The 22,303-nt window shown below is 42.1% G+C and overlaps 1 protein-coding gene across 1 annotated transcript in view; it reads left to right on the top strand.

Moving 5' to 3' along the window:
• The window catches only part of LOC142970401 (guanine nucleotide-binding protein G(i) subunit alpha-2-like), a 44,556-nt gene extending 23,899 nt beyond the window's left edge, over window positions 1-20,657 (top strand). Inside the window, exons 2-9 of the mRNA XM_076110604.1 lie at window positions 6,722-6,764; window positions 10,991-11,132; window positions 13,844-14,004; window positions 16,534-16,662; window positions 18,287-18,416; window positions 18,601-18,754; window positions 19,424-19,638; window positions 19,733-20,657. Of these exons, the coding sequence (XP_075966719.1) occupies window positions 6,722-6,764; window positions 10,991-11,132; window positions 13,844-14,004; window positions 16,534-16,662; window positions 18,287-18,416; window positions 18,601-18,754; window positions 19,424-19,614 (950 nt within the window). The 3' untranslated portion in view covers window positions 19,615-19,638; window positions 19,733-20,657. The remainder of the gene's footprint in view (window positions 1-6,721; window positions 6,765-10,990; window positions 11,133-13,843; window positions 14,005-16,533; window positions 16,663-18,286; window positions 18,417-18,600; window positions 18,755-19,423; window positions 19,639-19,732) is intronic.
• The last annotated feature ends 1,646 nt before the right edge of the window (window positions 20,658-22,303 follow it).

The following is a 22,303-nucleotide window of genomic DNA, read 5'->3' as shown; positions in this document are numbered from 1 at the left end:
TTTTTTCTACACCATCTCTAACAAATTTAAAGGCGGTCTCCTTTCCTCCTCCTCTTCTCTCCCCTCCTAATTCTCTGATATGAATTGGTTAATCTTTACACCATCTTATTGCTCAGGAAGTGGTTATTTTGTGACTAATAACCTCACATTCACTCAATATACACAGAGGAAGTAGATTTGGTCTTCTTTGCTTCTCATCCCTCTCTTCTTTGGCAGCAGTTGTCGGCGCGCGGTCCAGGCTCGCTCTTAGCCCGAGGCATGGTGGCCATCTGTTGAAGGAGACTGCATCTCTCCGTCCCTGTCTTTCAAACAGACCGATACGCCCGTCTCTGTGTGTGTGTGTGTGTGTGCGCGTGTTTATTTTCTGTTCTTAAGTGTACATGCATTTATACAAGCTGCTTCCATTTCCTCCTTTGATTGGATCTGAGAATAGGAAGTAGCACATGTGTCTCTCAGAGGGGCCTCTGGTCTCGAGTCTGGATTGGCACATTTCTCTCGACACGTAGCAGAGAGGAACAGGCGGTGTCGGGCCGCCTCGCGGCTGGTGTGTAGGCGTCCGAGAACAGCGGGAGGGAGGGTTTGAAAAATGATGGAAATTGATATTAATTAGATTACAGAATAAAGGGAGAGTAACTAGTGCGGAGATGGACAAGTGATGAAGCCTATTTTGTTGCGTAAGAGATGAGTGTCAGAAAGTTTAGTACAGCGAGTAGTGTTGTCTCACTGGATTCTGCTGCAGGCTGGAGTTTGCCAACTCAGCGGTTTCATTGTTGTTGTTTTTTCCCTCTTTAACCCTGTCCCCATCTTCTCTACCTCTGTTTCCTTGAATTCCCATTGCTTTCCTTCATCACTTTACTTTCTCATCTTGGCATAAACACTAGCTGCCTCATCACTTTCCCCCTGTATGCTTAGTGTGCTGTATATTAACGGGGAGATTGTTGTAATTCAAGCCTCCCGTTGTGTTTATTCCAGTCTCAGGGTGCTGAGAGCGAGAGAGGAGACTGTGAAAAGTCTGCAGTTCATGAGAGGCAATGTCTAACAATGAAGCGACCCTCGCCTGCACTGCCACCACACAGCATGCTAAAAAAGCAGGAGAAATCACATGGAAAATATGCTAAACAGCGTTCAGTTTCCCCAAGTGTATATTGATTTGAAAACCACCTGACATCCAGTGTCTTCCTCTAATGTCGTCAGAGTCGGGCTTAAAAGCGAGTGCAGATTTGGTATTCATGGGTCAGCCTGTCACCGAGGGTTCAGGTATTGATTTATTCAGCAGATCTGCTCTGAAGTGAGCACAGGAAGGACCATTCCATTATAGATCTGGTGGACGGATGAGCCCGACTTAAGAACGTATCCTTGTGCTCTGCCTCTTGTTACATTCAGCTTCCTCTTTGTTTATTACTGAACGTTCTCTACACTCACAGTGGCAGCAGAAGAGTCAGTCAACTAATTGTCTCATTAAAGCATGCAGCATTCATTTTTCACACATCAGAGCCGACGCGTTATTAATTTTTCAGTACATTTTCTGGTTACACAAGGGCAGTCTATGAAGCTAAAAGCACATTTGAATGTGGACTTTATGAACATACTGGAGGAGCAGTATCAAACAACCCACTCCTACAGAATGTGCTCACAATATTACATGCCGTTTTGTGCAAAGTGGGACTATTGACTTCCAGAAGAATGGTTCAATTGGATTTTATTATATCGTAGTGGTGTTTGGTTGGGGCCGTTGTAATTCTCTTTAGGCCGAACTATTACTGAGCGCTTGCTTTAGGAAGAGAGAACAAGTCTAAATGAAAAATGCACCTTAATACTTTCCTATTGTGTGCACATCTTCTTCAGCTGATTAAAATGTGTCTTTTGTAATACACAATAGAATTAATAAACTTCCCTTTCCCTAATCAAAACACCAACTGTCATTTTTCAATTTTATCTGCAACATTAGAAATTCAATATCAGAAATGAGGCTTTAAAGAGACATCCCCTGGTATTGTTGTTTTTTCTAAAGCTGTGAGGAAATCTGGGGGTTCACAAACCACAAGTCTTTATTTCTGTTTGTCTGAAAGCGAGTCACAGTTGAACACGTGTTCCTCTCATCAGCAGGGAGACTTAACTTCTTCAGTCACGTCACCCTCGAGCCTTTTCTCTTGCTCGCGGCCATGAAACGGTTTGCTGTGGCTGTCGAAGGCAGTTTGTCATGCTGACTGATAGGAGGCGGAGCTTGTGTGAGTAGCTTGCGTTGAGCTGTGTTGGACGGTCCAGGCCTAAACATCAACAGCGGGGCTGTGTTCTCAGCTAGCAGGGGTTCACACTGCTTCCTTTGTGTCCTGCTCCCAGTCCCACCAGGATGCTGCACACTTGCTCCAAACACATGCACATTTATTCACTCTGAGCAACGTACCATTAGGAGGTAGACCTTTTTGAAACCGGTAACATTTTAAACTTGATAAGGCTGTCGCTGCGTGATGCTGATGCAACACATGCTGGCACTGCTGGAAGATGAAGAAACAAGTTGATTAGTTTAAGCTGTTTATCCTCAGTCTTGACACAGAACAGTGGGCGTACCAGTGCACTGCCCTTCACTCCTTCCTCCCTTTATGTCCGGACTTGTCAGTTTCATCATGCTTCACTGAATAACGAAACGCCGGAGATGGTGCGAGCGTGCCAGAGTTTTCTCACAGAAGAGCTGGCTGGCACACTTCTTCCTCTCCACGAGTATCATCACTAGTCAAATGTGGGAGTCGATAAAAGCTTTGTCAGTTCTTCTCTCGCATCATATTTCTGCAAAAAGAAAACCGAAATTCCTTATTTGGACTTAGGTTTCACAGTTAAACAGAACCAACTTGCTGTCCCCGTTCCCCAGCCCTCAGCACATGTTCAGGTGGTTTCTGCTTCCTTTCTGCTCCTTCGGGCTAATGGCCACTGCTCACTTTTGAGGATATGACACCTAAAGACCTACAATCACCAAGGCTTCATGTCTGATGACGCACAGGTAGAAGACTGGACCACATCAGGGACGTTCTACTCTGTGGGTGATGACAGGTGGTAGTGCTGTGTGCCACTTCATTATTATCACTTTTCCCCGAATCTCTGTAAAGAGATTCTTCACGTAGAATCTGTAGGCAAAGGGACAAGATTCTCCAAAACCACCTGTTTGCACAGTGGGAGCTGGCAGATCCCCCCTGGTATAATAATCAGAATAGTATTTCATCCCCAGCAGCTTCTGTACCTGCTCATCTCCAAACAGAGGGAACAGGTGTACTTATTGTACCACCTGGGACTTGATTAAAACAGTTTCTGTTTGTATGTGCCGATGGAATGCATCCATACAGGACCATCCTCTTACCGGGACTGTCATGTGACCTGGTTGTGTCTCTGTTAATGACGCCTCCACCTGTGAATACAGTCCATCCATCACGGGTCAAGCTCTGTCCCACGGCAGCTGGAGCCCCGGTAATCCTGTGGGCTCCCCCGGTACCCGTCTCCCTGTTTGGCACTGCCTGTCTGCCAGTCACATTGGAACCCATCTGTAATCAGGCAATTTCCTGAGTCCTGCTGGGAGATTTACAAATTCCCCGCTGATTTATCCTAGTTATGCATATTTTCATGCTAATACCCCCTTCTTCCCAAAGCACAGGCAGAGAGACGATACGTAAGCATGCACACACTAACATTTGTCCTCCTTTTTATCCATTTTCATCATCTTTTGTATTTTATTAGTGAGGGTAAAGGAATTGTGATAGACATATAGAAGCTTACGACTCTCATTCAAGTTAAATTGAGGACTGAACTGTCTCTCCTCTATTTTTCCGCCTCTGCCTGTTTTTTCTCCCCATTCTCTCCCATGACTCAAAGACGACCACAACTGGCGTACGTGTTGCCCAGTTGCTAGGCAGTGGACTTTATTTATTTTCCTACAGACTCAACGTTTCTTCATCCCCTGCGCTGCACAAACAGTCTTGATTCCTCTGTGTCTTGGTCAAACTGTTTAGTTCAACGCATCAATGTGCTTCTCATCTTCATCTTCATGTCAGTCCAGTTTGATTTATGAAGGGATGGGCTACAGGTCTGTTCAGTTATATTTTAGGTCAGATCAAGTTTAAGTTTAGTGGTTAAGTGTTGATTTTATTTGTGCGCTGTTCGTACTGAAAGCAAAGTCTACCTTTTGGTTTCTTCTACTTTGGCACTGTGTGAGACTTGACGATGACTATTCACTCACCAAGGCCACCGGTAGGAGGTTAAAGCTTACTGGAGAGAGAAGCCGTGCTTCTTCAGCGCTGAGTCATTCAATTTCTTCCAAACACTCTTTGAAACGTACTAGTATCAATAGGGCATGCGAAAATGGTGTGTGTGTGGCTGTGTGTGTGTGTGTTTGCATGCAGCTGCAGTCCTGAGCCTCCACGGTCCAAAGGGAGCGATGGTGCTAATGCAACATTAGCCACAGATCAGGCAGAGGGTGTTGTGTAATAGCGACAGGATCAGTGGGATGAGTCCAACTGTCATCAGGCCCCGAGTTCTCCCCACAGAACCACCAGCAACAAACATGCTTGTTGCCCAATCTTGACAGAGATTGCACAGGTATCACATCAGTGACAGTGTCCTCAGTAGTCCCACAGCTAAATGTGTGTGTTCCATCCAGTTAAGGGTTGATTAGTAGAAAAGAAGTGTGTCCAGTCCTGTAGGAATTCTGCAAACCATCTTATTAGAGTCCAAGCGCTCGTACAGTTGTTGGCAGCCTTTTACCGCCAGCTAGCAACAATGCAACCTTAAAGTGAAACGGTGCAGTGCAAGATGTCACTGGCCTCTGCATAAATGTCTGTGTACAGTACATTGTGCTCGCTACAAGGATTACTGTAGCAGCAATGCATTGTTCATCTTTTTGGGGGTGTACGTAAAACCCCACTCAATACTCCGATCCATTGTTCTGTCCGTTACATTTTTAGAGTTTTGTCACTCTCACATTTAAGTTACTGACGTGTGTAATGAGGAACAGACTGTACTTTACAGTTATTTCATTTGAACTTCAGACGTATTCCACATGCGAAGGCTTTCAAATTGAGAATATTCAAAGTCTACCAAGAGCTTAAGTGTATTTGTATTCTACAATAAAGAGAGCTGCTACCTATTTGCAAACCAAAGCGGCAGTGGCAGCAAACTTCACCACTCGTCTCTTAACTGTTAGCAGCTTCAGGTTCACTGGACAAACTCCAAAGGGCATGTTTACTACGTGTGTGTGTGTGTGTGTGTGTTAGATGAGAGAAATGCCCGCTAGCTCGGCCCTGGTCAGTCAGCTTTATGAAATCACAGGTCTAGAGAGTATGTTCTGGCAGTTTATCTCCAGACTCTCATATCTACCTCTGAGCCACAGAGGCTCCAGGAACAAACTCTGTTTTGTTTGTCTTGCTGTGTTGTGCAAAATTACAAAATGATTAGTTTGCCATATTAGTGCTTAAACCTAATAGATTTAGTGTGTGGAGTTTTGTCAGACGACTGTTTTGATGGCCTTTTGGCTTTAAACCAATATTGTGGTTTTAACCAGTTTAAATCAAACAAAGCCTGTAGTGGCACATGTGATTTATTCACGGCAAAGTATTCCATCTACAGCTGGATTTATATGGAATGCACACTGCTCATTTCCACTGAATCTTAGTGGAAATGAGCAGTGTGCATTTCCATGCAGTGTGCATTTCCACTTTCCACTGCATTTTCACTTTTTCTTTCATTAGGGAATCTGTTTACAGTTTTGATTTCAAGGTATTCAGTGAGCCAGAGAGGGAGAGAGAGCGTTTCTTTTCTCGCTTTTCCTTCTGCTTAACAATATCGCCCACAGACTGTACAGCAGATGGACACTGTGATTTGTAAACTGCTTGGTGGGGACGGTCGGCACTTCAGAAGCATGAGGTGGATGTAAAATCAGCCACCCAGACCCTTTGTTTTGTTACATTTTTGGTCACATTTGTTCGGCCTTGATACACAGCCATACCGTTAGACATTTGTATAAACTGTCTTTATTTCGAGGCAAACCACACGTTGCGCTCTTATCAGCCAGTCTGAGCTCTTATACCACGAAGGAGTCGGAGCTGACAGCTGTCCATGAAACTATCTTTGCCCATTCCTACCCAGAGGCCTCGCTGTGCATGCTGCGTAGTAGTGTATTTTGAGGGTCATCCCAGAAAGACCCCAGGCGAGTACGAATGGAAAGTGCACTGACAGTCACCCCTGGGTGTGTGTGTGTGTGTGTGTGTGTGTGTGTGTGTGTGTAGTGTTAGATTTCTTGTGGCAGATGCGCTCTCTCTGGCCTCAGGCTATTAGAATAAACATAGCAGTGGATAAGAAAAGCCCATATCCTGTCAGTGCAAGATGTTCGCATCAAAATGTTAACAATAATAAGGCGGCGTAATAAGAAGAGGGGAGTATGATGGCAGTTGGTTTTTGTTCCTTTTCGAGGTTGAGAGAGCTCTGTGTTGCCATTTGACTTCAGACTACAGATAGAACTGAAGGAGCAGAATCCCTGTACAGTAAGAGAGAGCAGGAGGTCTGTCCAGGATGAAAATGAGAACTGAGATCTCTTGGCGAGCTGCAGGCAGGACTGGGAGGTAAAGGGAGGGGAGCAAGACCAGGGTCCAGATGTGAGGCGGCCTCGCTGGCTGCCTGTTTACATTTCTCAGCCAACGGGAGTGTATTTTTAACCTTTTGCCTGTTTTTGTTCTCTCTGCAGGTGCTGGAGAGTCGGGGAAGAGCACCATTGTGAAGCAGATGAAGTGAGTGACTGCTCTTTGTTTTGCTTTTCCTCCCATCATCTCTGACACATTAATACATGGTGTACAGTAGTAGATGGAATCGCTAATTCATTTGCATATTCTTTTACCAATGGTTTGCTTAAAAGTTGTGCTTAATTTGACTAATGTGGGATCCTAGTGTCTGACTTGATACACTCGGTTATAATCAAATACATCAACATACAGCCTGTGTGAGGTAAGACACGTTTTTGCTGCGATAGCACAAGAGAAAGGTCTAATGTAGACCGGTTAGAAACCCCATGTACAATAATTTGATTGAAAACTCTTGGTTGTTAAACTCAAGTAAAATTGTCGAGACCTGTCACAAGCTTTATATTATTGGCATGTAACGTGTTTTTTGTTGTTGTTGTTTAACTGAAAATCCAGAGTGAGACCAGATAATCTGAGGAAAGCAGAAAGCATGAGTCCATATGTGGGAGGGTTCTCGTCTCTGTGGGCCACATCAGTAAGATCAGCCGGCAGCTCTGAGTGGTCACTGTGCACATTTCAACTATAAAAGATGCAACTAATTTCACTTTCAAAATATGAATATTTATGATTTAAATTCAAGTAAAGCAGGTGCCGAATGGCATCGTTTCTATTAGGAAACACACACACACACACACACACACACACACACACACACACACACAAGCTATATCCTCCTTTGCGCTGCAGCTGACATTGTATACAGGGATGTCCCCCCTCTGATAAATGCAATCTTTTAGCTAGCTGATACGATGAGTAACGAATAGAGTTTGGCCCAGGTAGCTTGGCACTGCTCGGCTCAGAGCCAACAGGCCTGAAATAGGCCATTAACAGGCTTTGCACCATGAACACTTATCACCAGCATTAAGGAGGAGAGAAGCGGTTGTTAAGTGATTGGCCAAATCGATTGGGGAGTCCAGTCACAGAATACAGATGTCTTCTGAAATTTGTACTAATCTACACAGCAGATACCAGGGTTCATCTTGGTATCTGTTGGGTACCAGCTAATTCAATGTGTTCCCGGTCATGTTTTTGCAAGTGTGCAATTCAGAATGACACTGGAAAAGAAAGCCCACCATTGCTGCTGCACTGATCTGACAAGGCTTTGGTAGGACAGGCAACATTATTCAGGTCGTACGAAATATGATTTCCAATGCTTCTCAACGCTGAAATACAAACCCAAGTATGTAACAATTCAAGCCAAGAAATTGAACATGCATTTGGTGAATTATGATTCGTTTTATTTCTCGTTTACAACGATGAGCAGAAATAGTTATACAAGTACCCAACATTTGAGAGGTTGACAGGCAGTGAGTCATGTCATGATTAACCAGCGTCTGAAGATTTCCTGATTGTTTTTGCTTCCGTCCGTAAGGTTTCTCAAAGGATGTTTATCAAACAAAAATCATGCAAAGAAGACCATAATAGCTTGCTACATGAAGATAAAGTGAGCCACTTAAAACTCACTGTGGGAGGATGTTTTATAATCAATAATTCTAAAAGTTTCCAGTTTGGCAATTAAAGAAACGGCTGAATATGTTCAAGCTGACATGGCCAGCGACAACTGGCAGGGTAGGAATTCCAGTCTAGCATGTTGTTGCCGTCTGTATAGCCTAATCTCCGATTACTGTGTTGTGAAGCATAAATTCCACGGCTGCCTTTCTGTCTTTGAAGGTTCGCTCTTATCAGTCTCTCTGAAACACTCCCTACGTGTCCTTAAAACAAGGGTTGAGAAGCTGGTGCTAAATGTGCATTTCCACAGCCGATGACTCAACGTTAGTCTCCCTATTTAGTGGTGCTACACTGAAGCAATTTGATAAATCTCTAAGAGACGCTGTTCCCAAAAATCCTCTCACATGTACACATCAGTGAACACCTACACGCTTGATGCTTTTTCTTTTGATACATCATCAACAACAGTGCACCCCCCCTATACATGTACACATGTATAACACAAACAAAACAAGCGTCTCCAAATGACCCAGTTATATTTTCTGTACACATTTTTGGATTTTTAACATGTTTTAATCCACTCGCTGAGGTTGCTGGAACCCACTTGTAAAGATTTATTTTCCATTTTGATGTGCCACAGCAAGAAAAGCACAATAAATGAATGACATGAATGATTCATAGACAGTATTCGGGCCCTGGATCTGGATATGGCATGTCAAAATGACTGTCGTGAAAAGGTCTATCGAGCCCTTTAGCACGACACCACTGTCGTCTCGTCACACATAGAGGAGTACAAGTGAATTATTTTGGCTACCTGAAAATAGAACGAACAGTCCACACTAGACTCTTTTAAGAGGAAAGATTTTCCATGGTTGTGTTTTTTTGTAAGATGGAAAACAATACATTTCAGAGATACTATGTGTGGGATTTTTCTATTCATAATTCTGACAAAAGGATGCATTATGCTTCTGTGAGTCACAGGAAACTGCTGTACTAATGATGGTCTTTTAATCTGGTTTAGGAGTTCTTGAGAAGAAAGAATCCCTTGGGTTGACTCTAGTCTTAGATGTGACAAAAAGGATAATTATGCTTACAAAAATGTGACCGCCACAGGATGTGACAGCATTAATGATGGGATGTATCAATTTAATCTACTGTATTCTACTGAAAATGTACCCCTGGTTGACGCTATGCTTGCACGTTATTTTTAACACGGCATCAATTAAATATTTAAATGAGAAGGAAGCAGTTTACAAAGTCTATACAATATGACTACAATGGGCAAGTTTTCAGTTCAGTTCGTCTGATTCAGTGCGAAGGAGAAATTAAACATCCTCAACATGTTATAGTAAAATCGGATGGCAAAATTCGTCTTTCTTAGATCTTTGGGGTGTCAAACATACGGCCCGAGGGCCAGAACTGGCCCGCCAGAGAGTCCAATCCGGCCCACTGGATAACTTTTCAAAGTATGAAGTCATTCATTTCATTTTCAATTAAATACATTGCTCTTCCTCATTGTCCACCGGGGGTTGCGCTGTTCTAATAAGAGTAGTAGGCCCTCTGCTGATTGGCTGTTATATGGCCCATGAACAAAGATGAGTTTGACACCCCTAGTCTAGACCCCAGCATGTCCAACATGTAGCCACGACCATCTTCATCAACACAAAGTTTAGTTTTTACATCTACATTACATCTAATCTTGCGTTATATAAAATGTCTTGTACTGTTTTCCTAGAAGTGGTTTCCAGAGTATTACTCACAGGAAGTGTTGTGCAGTTCATCCTTTTTACACGGCTCTAAAACTGCCAATATTTAGGTATTGTTCGAAATGTCAGCATGATTTGTGAGTGTGCTGTTATATAATGCAGATTAATGACTCTACATACAATCAGATAAGTGAAATCTACATTTAAAGTGTTCAGGTGTAGACGGCACAATGTCACACTTTGTGTCCAGCTACACCTTGTCCACATGTGCCAACCTAATGTGAGACTGCGATAGAATTCTTAGGAATACAAATTAAACAAAATAAATAAAGTTTGCAAAGTGCTTCACAATCAAGTCAATCAAAGGATTGTATGGAATTATTGGAAGCATTGTTTGGGTGTGGGGGAAACACTGTAGGCTTTCAGTGCTCTTGGCTGCAGCTCACACTGTTGCACAGGGGGCTCCCTTGCATTTTAATGAGGTCCCATTCAGCTCATCACACAACCAATGAGCACCCTGGCTGTGTGCACGACTCTTGTCTCTGGGCCGTGACGGGCCGAGGGAGATGGTTGTGTTTGGTTTCCTGCCCAGCGGTCTCTGTGTCAGCCCCATGCTTTCACAGCCCCATGCCTCTTTCTCTCCATCTCTGTCCACAGCTCCAAAAGCAAGTCAATATTTGTTCTAGTGTCCTCTCGCTGAGAGATACAAAAACATCTGAATTTCTCCAGTACCCCAAACTAGCAGTATTTGTGATCTCGTACATGGAGGACGAAGGCATTTCTGATGGATCTAATGAAATATCAATTCAATTTACACTTTTTAATTAGGTTTATTTGTAACAAATAATGGACAACTTTTTCATAATGAGATGAGATGTTTTGCAAGATCTTGGGGAAAAGTCTAGTCAATATTTTACACCATTATATGCAAGTAACCATAAGTATTAACGTCCTTATAGTGTTTCATTGTGACATTGTCATCTCATTAAACTACATACTAATCTTTCTTTCTTCTCTTGCTCCCCCCCCTCCCCCCCCACTTCCTCTGGTCTCTGTTCTCAGGATTATCCACGAGGATGGATACTCAGAAGATGAGTGCAAGCAGTACAGAGCCGTTGTCTACAGCAACACAATCCAGTCCATTATGGCCATCATCAAAGCCATGGCCAACCTGAAGATCGACTATGAGGAAGCTACTAGAGCGGTAGGTATCCGACACTGAGACTGGTAACTTATTGAATGCCGTCACCTTCTGCAGCAGCGAGACGGAAGTGACATGCTTTTTGAAATACAGCGAGACGGCAGTGTTGTTGTAGAACGAAGATTGTGTGTCTGCTTGCGTAACTCGAGAGACTAGAACTGCTACTGACCATCTCCAACCAATGTGCCTTTTTTGGATTAATTTAAAGTATATTAGCTTACTTAAACAATATTCCAGATACAGCCATACAGCAGCTTTAAGTGCCATATTGTTCCCATGTTAAAGGAGGTAAAGGAGGTTCTGGGAACCTGATTAAGTATAGTGTAATATCCCGGCACTCAGCTCAGTGATATCATCTCTACTAATCGCCATCAAAGCCTGCACTCTGCCGCCGTCCTAACAGCCCATATAGCCTTGAGGATTTGAGGCAGCTCAAGAGTGCAATGTGACCGTCTCTCTTTGGAAATCAACTCTGGGTAGCGGATGCTCAAGATGGACGTGTGTGTGTGTGTGTGTGTGTGTGTGTGTGTGTGTGTGTGTGTGTGTGTGTGTGTGTGTGTGTGTGTGTGTGTGTGTGTGTGTGTGTGTGTGTGTGTGTGTGTGTGTGTGTGTGTGTGTGTGTGTGCGCTGCTGAAACAATAAATCGTCCACACACAGGGAGATAGGATGACAGAAGTAAAATTCAGGCATTACTCATGAGAAGAGAAAATTACTTTTTATACAGACCCGTTATCTCATAAATGTGATTCATACATCCTATTCTCACAGATCATTTGAATCTAATGATAATACTCTTTACTGCATGTACATCTTTGATACCTTTGTTCTCTCCAAATGTCCCTCTCCCTGTCGACCTTCATTGCAGAGCAGTTGGATAAACATGGTTTTTATGTGGAAAGAGCTTTTTGACCACCTGGTATATTTTCAGGATTGGCTCTGCCAAGGTAGCTATAGCTCTGCATGACAAGTTCTGCTGGACTGTGTGAGTTAGTTTATTTGAGAAACACCTCCCCCCCCCCCCCCCCACTGCAAAGGCATACAGAGTTATTTGAGTATCCTGGAACATTTCACAGATTTCAAATAAAAAAAGACAATATTTGCCTCACAGCCAGAGTTCAGCATTCAGCAATATTCTGAAACAATCTGTGTGTGACTGAACTGGTTCGTCTGATCTCTTTATTTTTACAGAGAACAAGCTGCTTTTATTGTTTGACAAACATATCAATTGCTACAAACTATTGGTAACCAACTAGTAGTTGATTCAGTGCATACGGCAAGCAACTATCCAGATATGTCACGTTTAACAAATGTCTATCAGTTCTTCCATGACCCGCTGTCAACTGCTTTCACATCAGAAGTTGCAGACATTTTTTATGACTGTATCATCAGACTATTTCCGGTTTCCTAAAGCTCTATTATTTGGGTTGGTGAGGAAGAGTGTAGGATTAGATTTTTTATATATATATATATATATATATATATATATATATATATATATATATATATATATATATATATATATATATACTTTATGTCCCTTGGGGGAATATTGATTTGGACTCTACAAAGCTAAACTCGTCAACACATATGGGGGCACAACAGGAGCAAACAAAAGACGTGAAAGAGTACAGAAAAATGCAAAGCCGTGGTATTCTGCATTCTGTTCATCCGACGTCCATTTAAAACTGCTTGTGTTTGTCGCAGGATTTTGATTACTTCCACGTGGTACAAAGCAAAGGGCTGCTTACTTACTGTGACCTACAGCTGAGATACAGCGGAGGGTCAGACAATGGTTAACTAATACATGTCTGCTGTCTAGCCCTTAGCCAGTGTCAAACACAACGGGTCACAGTGGTGCAATGAAGGTGACCTAAGCTGTGGACGATTCCCTTCTCGTGCTCCTAGAGAGTATAAACTAAGTTTGTTTTAGTGAACTTCTTGCTTACCTATCATGGGTGTCTCAGAGTAATCAAGGCAAGTAAACCTACCATTGGATGCGTCTGTTTTTCCATGCCACTGTACCTTGATAGGTGGATTCCTTACAATGCACAGTGTGATGGCAGATGGCTGTATGATGGCCCAGTGCCAATGATGGATTCATACTATTCCTCACTCTGTGGTTTACTTTACTCCATTTCTTCACTTCCCTTTCGCGCGGACTGATTGGTCGAGAAAGTTTACAGTTATTCATAAGCCGTGTCAAGTCTGACTGCAGGAACTTCAAATTACACCGTGCAACGTTTTCCAGTGGTTGTAGCTCTTATCTGCAATTTCTAAGTAAAGCAGATTGAGACAGGTGTTTTTAACTAGATACCCACGACACAAGCAAGCTATAGCTTGTAATTTGGCACATCAGCGTGCTGAAAACCACTTACCATATCTGATTACTGTTTGCCAGGCAAGTTAATGCAGAAAACAACCAGCCCAATGAATCTGTGCTTTTGTGCTTTATACTTGTTTTCCTTGGTATTGCGTGTTACTTTCCAAAAAGCCTGAGTTAGCCATGGAGCTCAGTATTGAGAACCACACTATATACATGGTATTATTAAATATGCCTTGCAAGAGATGAGTGGAATACTAACCATATGAAATGAAAGTCCTAAATAAAGCTATGCATGTCTAACTTATCAGCTTTGCCCATTTTAGAAATATAATTAGGGTTAATATACGTTCATATTTCTTTCTATCTAATGTTTTTCGTCTTTTCTTGTCAGGACGATGCCCGCCAGCTGTTTGCCCTGTCAGCAGCAGCAGAGGAGCAGGGCATCCTGCCAGAAGATCTGTCCAACGTCATCCAACGACTGTGGGCTGACGGCGGCGTCCAGAGCTGCTTCACACGGGCCAGAGAGTACCAGCTCAATGACTCCGCGGCTTAGTGAGTGCATTAATAACATCAAATAACATCAAAGCTAATTTATCTAGCATCGGGTTTCAAAATACAATGACCTTTATTGTGCACAGAAAACCTCGGTGACCAGATTCATTACGACCAGCACTACTACTCCTCCTCTTGTCTGCTTTAGTAGTTCAACATTTTTCTCTGCTGGATTCTATTTGATCATTTCTCATTTTGTTAATAATCTCAGTGTCACAGCACAGGCTGCGGAGAAGGGCCCCGTAGAGAGCAGCTGCAGTTATTAATGGTGAAGGCATTACTTTTTGGTTTAACCGGTGGCTAATCCGCAACAACACGGCAACCTCAGCCTCTCGCTCCGCGGGTCTTAATTATCTTAATTACCTCAATGATGCTCCTTTCTGAGCACTCAGTTTTTTTGGAGGCGTTGTTATAATGCACCAGTATAATAACAGGGAGAGGGTGAGGTCATTGTGAAAGGCTGCTGGTTAAAAGGTGGGAGGTGGTTATCACGCTGACCTGCTGGGATGCACTGCTGCTCTGAAATGGAAATCCAGTGAAAACGGAGAACTTTAGCCTCGTTCACCACCAAGCTGCAGCAGGAATTAACTGCTCTGATTTCTGTTTCATACAAAAGGCCTTTAATAATACCAGGACACCTCCAGAATGTGCTGTAAAATGTCAGGGGAGTGTTAAGTCTTTCACAAATGATTGCTTTGCAGTCACGGCTGTATTTACCTTCCAGGGGGAGTGATATTGTTCTCTGTTTGCGTTGGCCGCTATAATCAGAACTTCTCCATCTTTGCTTCGCTGCTCTTGTTGAAGCCGAGGGGACCTGGAAGCGTACCGCTAACGGGCCGAGAGAGCGGTCAGTGTACGATGGTTCATCGTGACTTCGTAGAGCGCTGGGAGAGTCGGTTGCTGTGCGAGAGGACTAATGAGTCTCGTACGAGACCATAATCCATGTCTGAGCACCTGCTGAGAGCCAGAGAAAGGAAGCGAGAGACACAGAAAGAGAGAGAGAGAGAGCGATGGCACAGCTCACATTAACAGAGACCTCTCTCTTCTCTCTCGCTCACTGGTTTGATAGAAAGGGGACATGTACTGTGCACTCTGAAACTAATGGATCCATCAGCCATTATTTCAGGAATGAAGACCTTTTCACACGTCTGGATGTGAAAAAATTAAATGGTCAGTCCTTCCACTGTAACTGCTATGTGTCTGCAGCAATATGAAGTCTATAATGGCTCCACGTCAGTTCGCTGATAATTGTTTACTCAGTGACTAAAAGTGGTGATTGTAAAATCTTATGAAACACCCATTATTGATTGGTTATTGATGATTCTCTGTCACACTGCAGTGGAGTACTTTCTTTTATTAGAGTGTAAACTGACCAAATTCAATTAATCTTCAAGGCTTATAAACCCTGAGCCAAATCAAGCAGTGCTACAATATCTGATGTGTGGACTACGAAAGCAGCCTAAACCTCTCTGTCTGTGGGGAGGAGGATAGCGATTAGACTGTCAAGCACGTGGCATGAAGTAGTGGTGCGGAGGCTCTAATATCTCCACGCAGGCTCCGGCTGGCAGGGGATTACATTCAGCACCAACACTTTGTTATACAACCTATTCTTTTTTTATGTAGTTGCATATTGTGCTGAAAGAATTACATAAAATACATTTGGCTTATTGTGTGTCTCCCATTGTTGCAATATAAAGTTGACTGTGGTCTTGTATTTAGTGCTTTTATCAGGTTTTAGGCATGCTGGCCTGAAAAGCCAGATTGCTTTATTTAGCTATGTTTATACACACACACACACACACACACACACACACACACACCAAAATATGCAGACAATATTGTCAAACAAAGCAGAATGTCAACGCATTACATTGATGGGCAGAAACAATAGGAGTTTATAGGAGCCGTGCCTCGGCTGTCGTACTTTATCAGACGACTTAAACAAAAGTCTGTGCATATGAAGAGACTAGCACCTCAGTGTCCCTCGGCAGGATTTTGTGTTTACGTACAACATATTTTTGTGATTGGCTGTGATAGTGCAGTATGTGATGTACCTCTTTGCAATCTCTGTATTCAATAGCGTGGGTTGGTTCTCCCGGACAACATACCAGACAGAGTGGAGCTGTTGCTTTCTTTTAAGGCATTCAGAATGTCAGCAGGTACAAAGTTTCAGAAAATGTTTCCTTAACTTATACACATTTGCAATGAATCAAAATGTACATTATATGAGATAATGATTCATTACTCCTTAAGATAAATGTGCATAAGTGAGATGAAACGGGGTGGAGTGAGCGGAGGTAAAGCAGCAGCCTTGTGTGGTTCTGTGACAGCTCATCAGCTCATGTAATATGACTGAGTTTGAACCCGACTGTGCTGAGACGACACAGACGAGCGCTGTTCGAGGGCCACCTTGAGTCCTTCTCATGTCTGTGTGAAGAAACAGATGAGACGTATAACCTCGAAAAAACAACCCTTAGACCGTAAGATGAGAAATGTACTTTATCTTGTTTATGTCCGTGTTCCCATCAGCTACCTAAATGACCTGGAGAGGATAGGCAAGCCAGATTACATCCCCACACAGCAAGATGTGCTGCGGACCCGAGTGAAGACCACCGGCATTGTGGAAACGCATTTCACCTTCAAGGACCTGCACTTCAAGTAAGAATCCCCCTTTTACAGTTTTTTTTTTTACTCAACTGCTCGTTTTGTGAAACGCTGTTAGAGGTGAAAATCGGTGGATATTATGCAGCTCAACATTTCATTTATACCCTACTAATTTACTCAACAACCGCCTCTGCTAATATTCTTCCATGAAGTAAAAAGCTATTTCACACAGCAAAGGACATGTATTGTATTTAATAGGTCTATTTTTTAGATCATCATGTAGTAACTAAACTGATCAGAGAGGCGGAGATGCCTTCAGGCGCAGCAGGTGACAGCAATTATTTGATTAGGCTCAAGCTCACTACCTGAAGTATGTCAAAGCATTTTTTTTTTGGATAGTTCTAACTGTTGCCTGAAATATTTTTGCAGTAATAACACAAGTCGTTACGAGAGCATTGAAACCCTGTTTCATCTCCAACACGTCCTCAGTGCATCACTGTGTTAATTGAAGATCATGATAACAGACTCAAAACCTGATCAGAAAGCAGTCAGACATGCATATCTTGTGAAAATATGAACTGCTGTTGACAATAATGATCATCGATGACAGATTTTGCCGGCAATATACATATGTGGGTACCGGAGTAGTTACCACAGCACGATTACGCATATCAATAAAGAAATGAAGGAATACAAACTCATTATTAGCCTTTCAGTTTGTTACTTTGAATGACGGTTTTCAGCCACGCTTCTCGGAAGTTCTCTTATTTCTACAATGTAAATGTTTCATCATTGTGTTTGTGTGTTCTGACATATAATCCCCATTGAGATAACGACATAAACCCACTTACAAACACGTATCTTTTATATCTGATGGAAACATGAGTCACTACTGCTGCTTTAACAAGGCAGTGGAAATAAAACGGTGTGTGTCCGTCTGGAATATTTAAGTCTCATATTTATGTCTTGATTTATTTTATTTCTCTTTGGAAGACAGTTGGACCAAATCCAACCAGCATATGTTTACCTCAAGCACCTCTTTGTTGCTGCGCTGCCGCGACATATTCAGCTTGCGTAAGCATTGCTGGAGATGAACGCACTGTTGAGGTAAACAGTCTTAAGTGTGTCACTGTTATAACGAGCTCTGCTGACTCAGCGTAAAGCCGGCCCTTCGTGGGACTCAAAAGTTCTTCTGTAATGAACCAAATTCTGCAAAGTGAAAACTGCTGAGCAGGAAGAATAAATGTGTCTCTCTGCGATGCTACGAATGATAACACTCCACCTTCAGCTGCCAGCTCAAAAGCTTCCTCTCAGTGTAAGATGGAGAAAATCCTCAGCGTGGCACCGGCCAGATGAGCATTCTCTCTCATCCATCTAGGTACGCTCCATCTCCATGAATAAGTCATGTTGGAGCTTAGTGAAAAAACCTGCCGCCGCCGTTTCTCAACCTGCCTTTAGGCCGCCTGTTGCCACAGCAACTGCACTGAACCAAAATGCCAACAAATGCCAGGAAAAATGACGAGGCCTGTGCAGCAGAACACCCCGAAGAGACGAGGACACAGAAATGTATTCAGTGTATAGACAGGGAGACGGGGATCTTGAAGCTTGTCAGCATGAAAAAGTGTTGATTCTCCTGTTTATACTGAGTGTGTGTGTGTGTGTGTGTGTGTGTGTGCAGGATGTTTGATGTTGGAGGCCAGCGGTCAGAAAGGAAGAAGTGGATCCACTGCTTCGAGGGAGTCACAGCTATCATCTTCTGTGTAGCCATGAGTGCTTACGACCTGGTCCTGGCTGAGGACGAGGAGATGGTGAGTTAAGCTTACACTCCTTCAATAAACAAAAGCCTTGCATGTGTTTTGCAGTAGAGCCCATTCCCAGGATGTTCCCAATGGTGAGGAGAGGTTGGGTTTCAGTCAACTAATTTCCTTTATGTGCCCTACTTGTGCTCTCTTATAATCTCTTTATCTCCACATTTGCGCCCGTCCCACCCAGAACCGGATGCATGAGAGCATGAAGCTGTTTGACTCCATCTGCAACAACAAGTGGTTCACTGAGACGTCCATCATCCTGTTCCTCAACAAGAAGGACCTGTTTGAGGAGAAGATCGCCCACAGCCCTCTGACCATCTGCTTCCCCGAGTACAACGGTACAGTCTGAACGTTTCAATACAAACCTTCCCTTTTGTTTTTCAGTTATTTAAAACTAGTCAAATATCCTGTTAATAGGTTGCGATACTTCCACTTCTTGTACTTCTTTGTTCCTGTAACAGAATCAAAACCAGGCAAAATCTCGCCCCAGTTTGTGCCTCTGACATATTACCATTATATTTAAGCCGTAGACATAATCATCAGTTTGTCTGGAAAAATTATTCCCCGACAATCTTTAAAACCCCAAAAGGTTGTTGACTTTTTTACTTATTTCTTTATTTGCGACTATATTTACTGATGTTGTTTTGTACAACACAAAAAAAACATGATTACAGTATTTTGTGTGAGAATGTAAGATAATAGAAAGTAACCTCAATATAGTTATAGTATAACTGATGATACGATTGTTAACATTTTGTTTCAGAGTATATAAATTAAGCAAAGACATAATGTTGTTTTGAGCAGACACTATCTTTTATCTAGACATTGAGAAGGGTCTTTGAAGGATTCTGGAGATGATTCCAGAACAGCAGTGTCGGTAGTTGATCTTTAGAAAAACAAATCTACTCTCTGTGAGATATGATGGTTGTACATGAGTGTCTTATGAAAACGTGACACTTTAAGCAACTCGGCAGACTCAAGCTCTCCAAACACTCTCTCTCCCTCAGGACCTAACAAGTACGAGGAGGCCCAGGCTTACATCCAGACCAAATTCGAGGACCTGAACAAGAAGAAGGACACCAAGGAAATCTACACCCACTTCACCTGCGCCACCGACACCAAGAACGTGCAGTTTGTGTTCGACGCTGTCACTGACGTCATCATCAAGAACAACCTGAAGGACTGTGGCCTCTTCTAAAAGCATGTCTGACAAAGAGTCAAGGTGAGTTCAGAGAAATGACGCAGACTCTCTAACAGGGCACAAAATGAAGCCTGTTTGAAATGACTAATTTTGTGTTTTTTTGTGCTTTTATTAGATTACTTGAAGAGTTCTGATGACCATAAAGATAGGGGGAATATACACACATCATCAATGACTGCACTGGCCAACCACGATTTCTGCTTTGATCAGCTTTTTATAAAGACACCTCACAGACTGAAAACCCGACGAGCCTCGCAGCATTTCAATAAATGTCGCTCGTATCGTTAACTCTTTGGGCTATGACCACAAAAATCCACATTTATTATTGTATTTTGGTTCTTTTTTCTTCTTCTTTATTTTCAATTACTAGAGGAGGCAAAGGAAAACTTTTTTTTATATAAATGCATTCATTTTACTTTTAGAAATTCTGATGTGCAAATTATTAAACCTTTAATCACATGAAGCTTATTTTTTAAGAGATGAAGCACAGGCATGGACATAAAATATGATTGATAAAGGAAAGTGCTTTTTTTTTTTTTTAAATAGTGTTTACATAAGTTCATCATTCATAGCCAAACTGTATATTGTTCTGCATGACTCAACAAGGCAAATATTAGCTCTGTAATCTGCACAAATTATCTAACATTCCTACAAAATGAAAATAAAAAATGTTAAAATGTTGAAAAGAAAAAAACAAAAGCTTCACTTGCAGGGAAAATGATGGCAAAATCCTAACTGATATTTAAAGTATGTGTGTACCTAACATTCTGTCAATTTTTATAGTATCATTTCCATGTCTGTTGCAGTATGTTTGTGCCTTGACTTCTGTTTACAACCGATTCCTAGATCTGCTTTCAGTACGTTTCACCTACTGTGCGCCTATATTTTTCTTGCATTTTCTGCCTAGCACCTATGAATATATAGTGATTATTAATGAGAGACAAAAATCAAATTCAGAAAAAGGTTAGTGTTTTTGGTAAATATTAAAATGCTTCAAAAAGTCTTATGATTTAATTTAAATAAAAGTAGAGATCACCTGACTCTTGCACATTGTTTTTCCTCTGTTTAGTTACTTTTATGTTTTATTGCAACATACATATTTGGTATAATGATTCAGTTCTATGCAGAAAACACAAGTCATCGACCTAACCGCAGCATCCTACTGGAGACGAGTCTTTAAACAGGCTGACGGCTCCATCTAGTGGAATGTTCCAGTACATGCCGTCATAGGGTCCAGAGACGAAGGCCCAATCCCAATCTCCGGATTTTGAGGCGCGCTCCCTCCCTGCATTAAATGCAGACTTTGCCCAAGGGAATTACCCACAATTCATAGTAATGCGACTCTTAACAAATGGTTACCAGAGGAAGCATGGAGAAGTAAAAAAATAGGACGGCACATGTGTGTTCAGCCTGGAATATTACATTTACTCAGAAACAATAAGGATGAAAGATGGAACAAAAAATCAGAGATTATATTACACAGATTTATTTATTGAAGCTGTTTTGACAAAAACGAGAAATGGGATTATTTGAAATTGCCTCTCATCCAGTGAGGAAAGAGCCTGGAATACATTCAAATCAGGGAGTAAAAAGTAAAAATAAATACCCACAATTTTACATAATTTCACATTGTGAAAGTGCAGTCCCATTTGTATTTACACCATTTCAAGCCCGTACAGTCTCTCAGTCAACCATTTACCAGGTGACCTCAGACTTGCTTGTTCAGTCTCATTCAGCTCAGTTTTGTCTTAAGGTATGTTTTCTTTTTCGAACAAAGTATAACTACCTAATTGGTAATGAACCTAAAACCCAATGACGAGGACATCCCACTCTACACAGTTAAGGGATCTAGTCTCCAACTGTTTGTCCAGATGCAGAGCTGAACTATATCTTTCCCTTTACCTGCAGTTGTCTGTCTCTGAAATTGTTTGTTGAGAAAATGATTGTAAGTAAGATTTATTTATAAAGCGCTTTTTACAGACATAAGTCACAAATGGTTATCAGGGGCAGAATTACAAACAAACTGCACAATGTGACCATATAAGGGCCAATAATTTAAATACAAAGTACAAAATTAAAACAGTTTAAAAGCAGGCCTAGGACATGAGTTTTTAGTCAAATACCAGTCTAAACAGTCTTGAGCTGATTCTGGAATGAATTCACAGAATCAGAAACGGGGGTGCAGGCAGAGCATTCCACAACCTTGGTGCTACTGCCTCAGAAGCTCAGACACCACGGGTCTTAAGGCGAGTGCGTGGGACAGAAGGATAATTTAACATGTTAGACCTGTGTGCGCGGGGTAATTCAGTCACATGTAGGAGCCTGAACGTGTAGTGCTCTGTGAGAATTTTAGCATAAAGACAAGGCTCATGTCTTAGTATTGTGGAAACTAATATTTGTCCTGTCATTTAAGTATTAACAGCCTCATTTGACAGATGCATTTACAATATGCTTCAACCCGTCACGTGTCTTGATTCAGAAGCATATAAAGTGTGTGAGAGGCTGTTGTAACATGTCACAGATGTATTATATATAAGGCTAATACAGCATGTACAATATGCATCTCTGCATGTTCCCCATTGCTGCATGACAAAGCTAAATATATCAGTTACCGTATATACGTACTCAGCATAGTTTGAGAAATATAAATCATAACTTGGTTGTTAAAACACCAATCGATCATTTG

This window comes from Anarhichas minor, unplaced genomic scaffold (genome assembly GCF_050575085.1).
Source record: "Anarhichas minor isolate MPS153535 unplaced genomic scaffold, ASM5057508v1 ptg000043l, whole genome shotgun sequence".
Lineage (NCBI taxonomy): Eukaryota > Metazoa > Chordata > Actinopteri > Perciformes > Anarhichadidae > Anarhichas > Anarhichas minor.
This window is presented reverse-complemented; position numbering and strand designations above follow the sequence as displayed.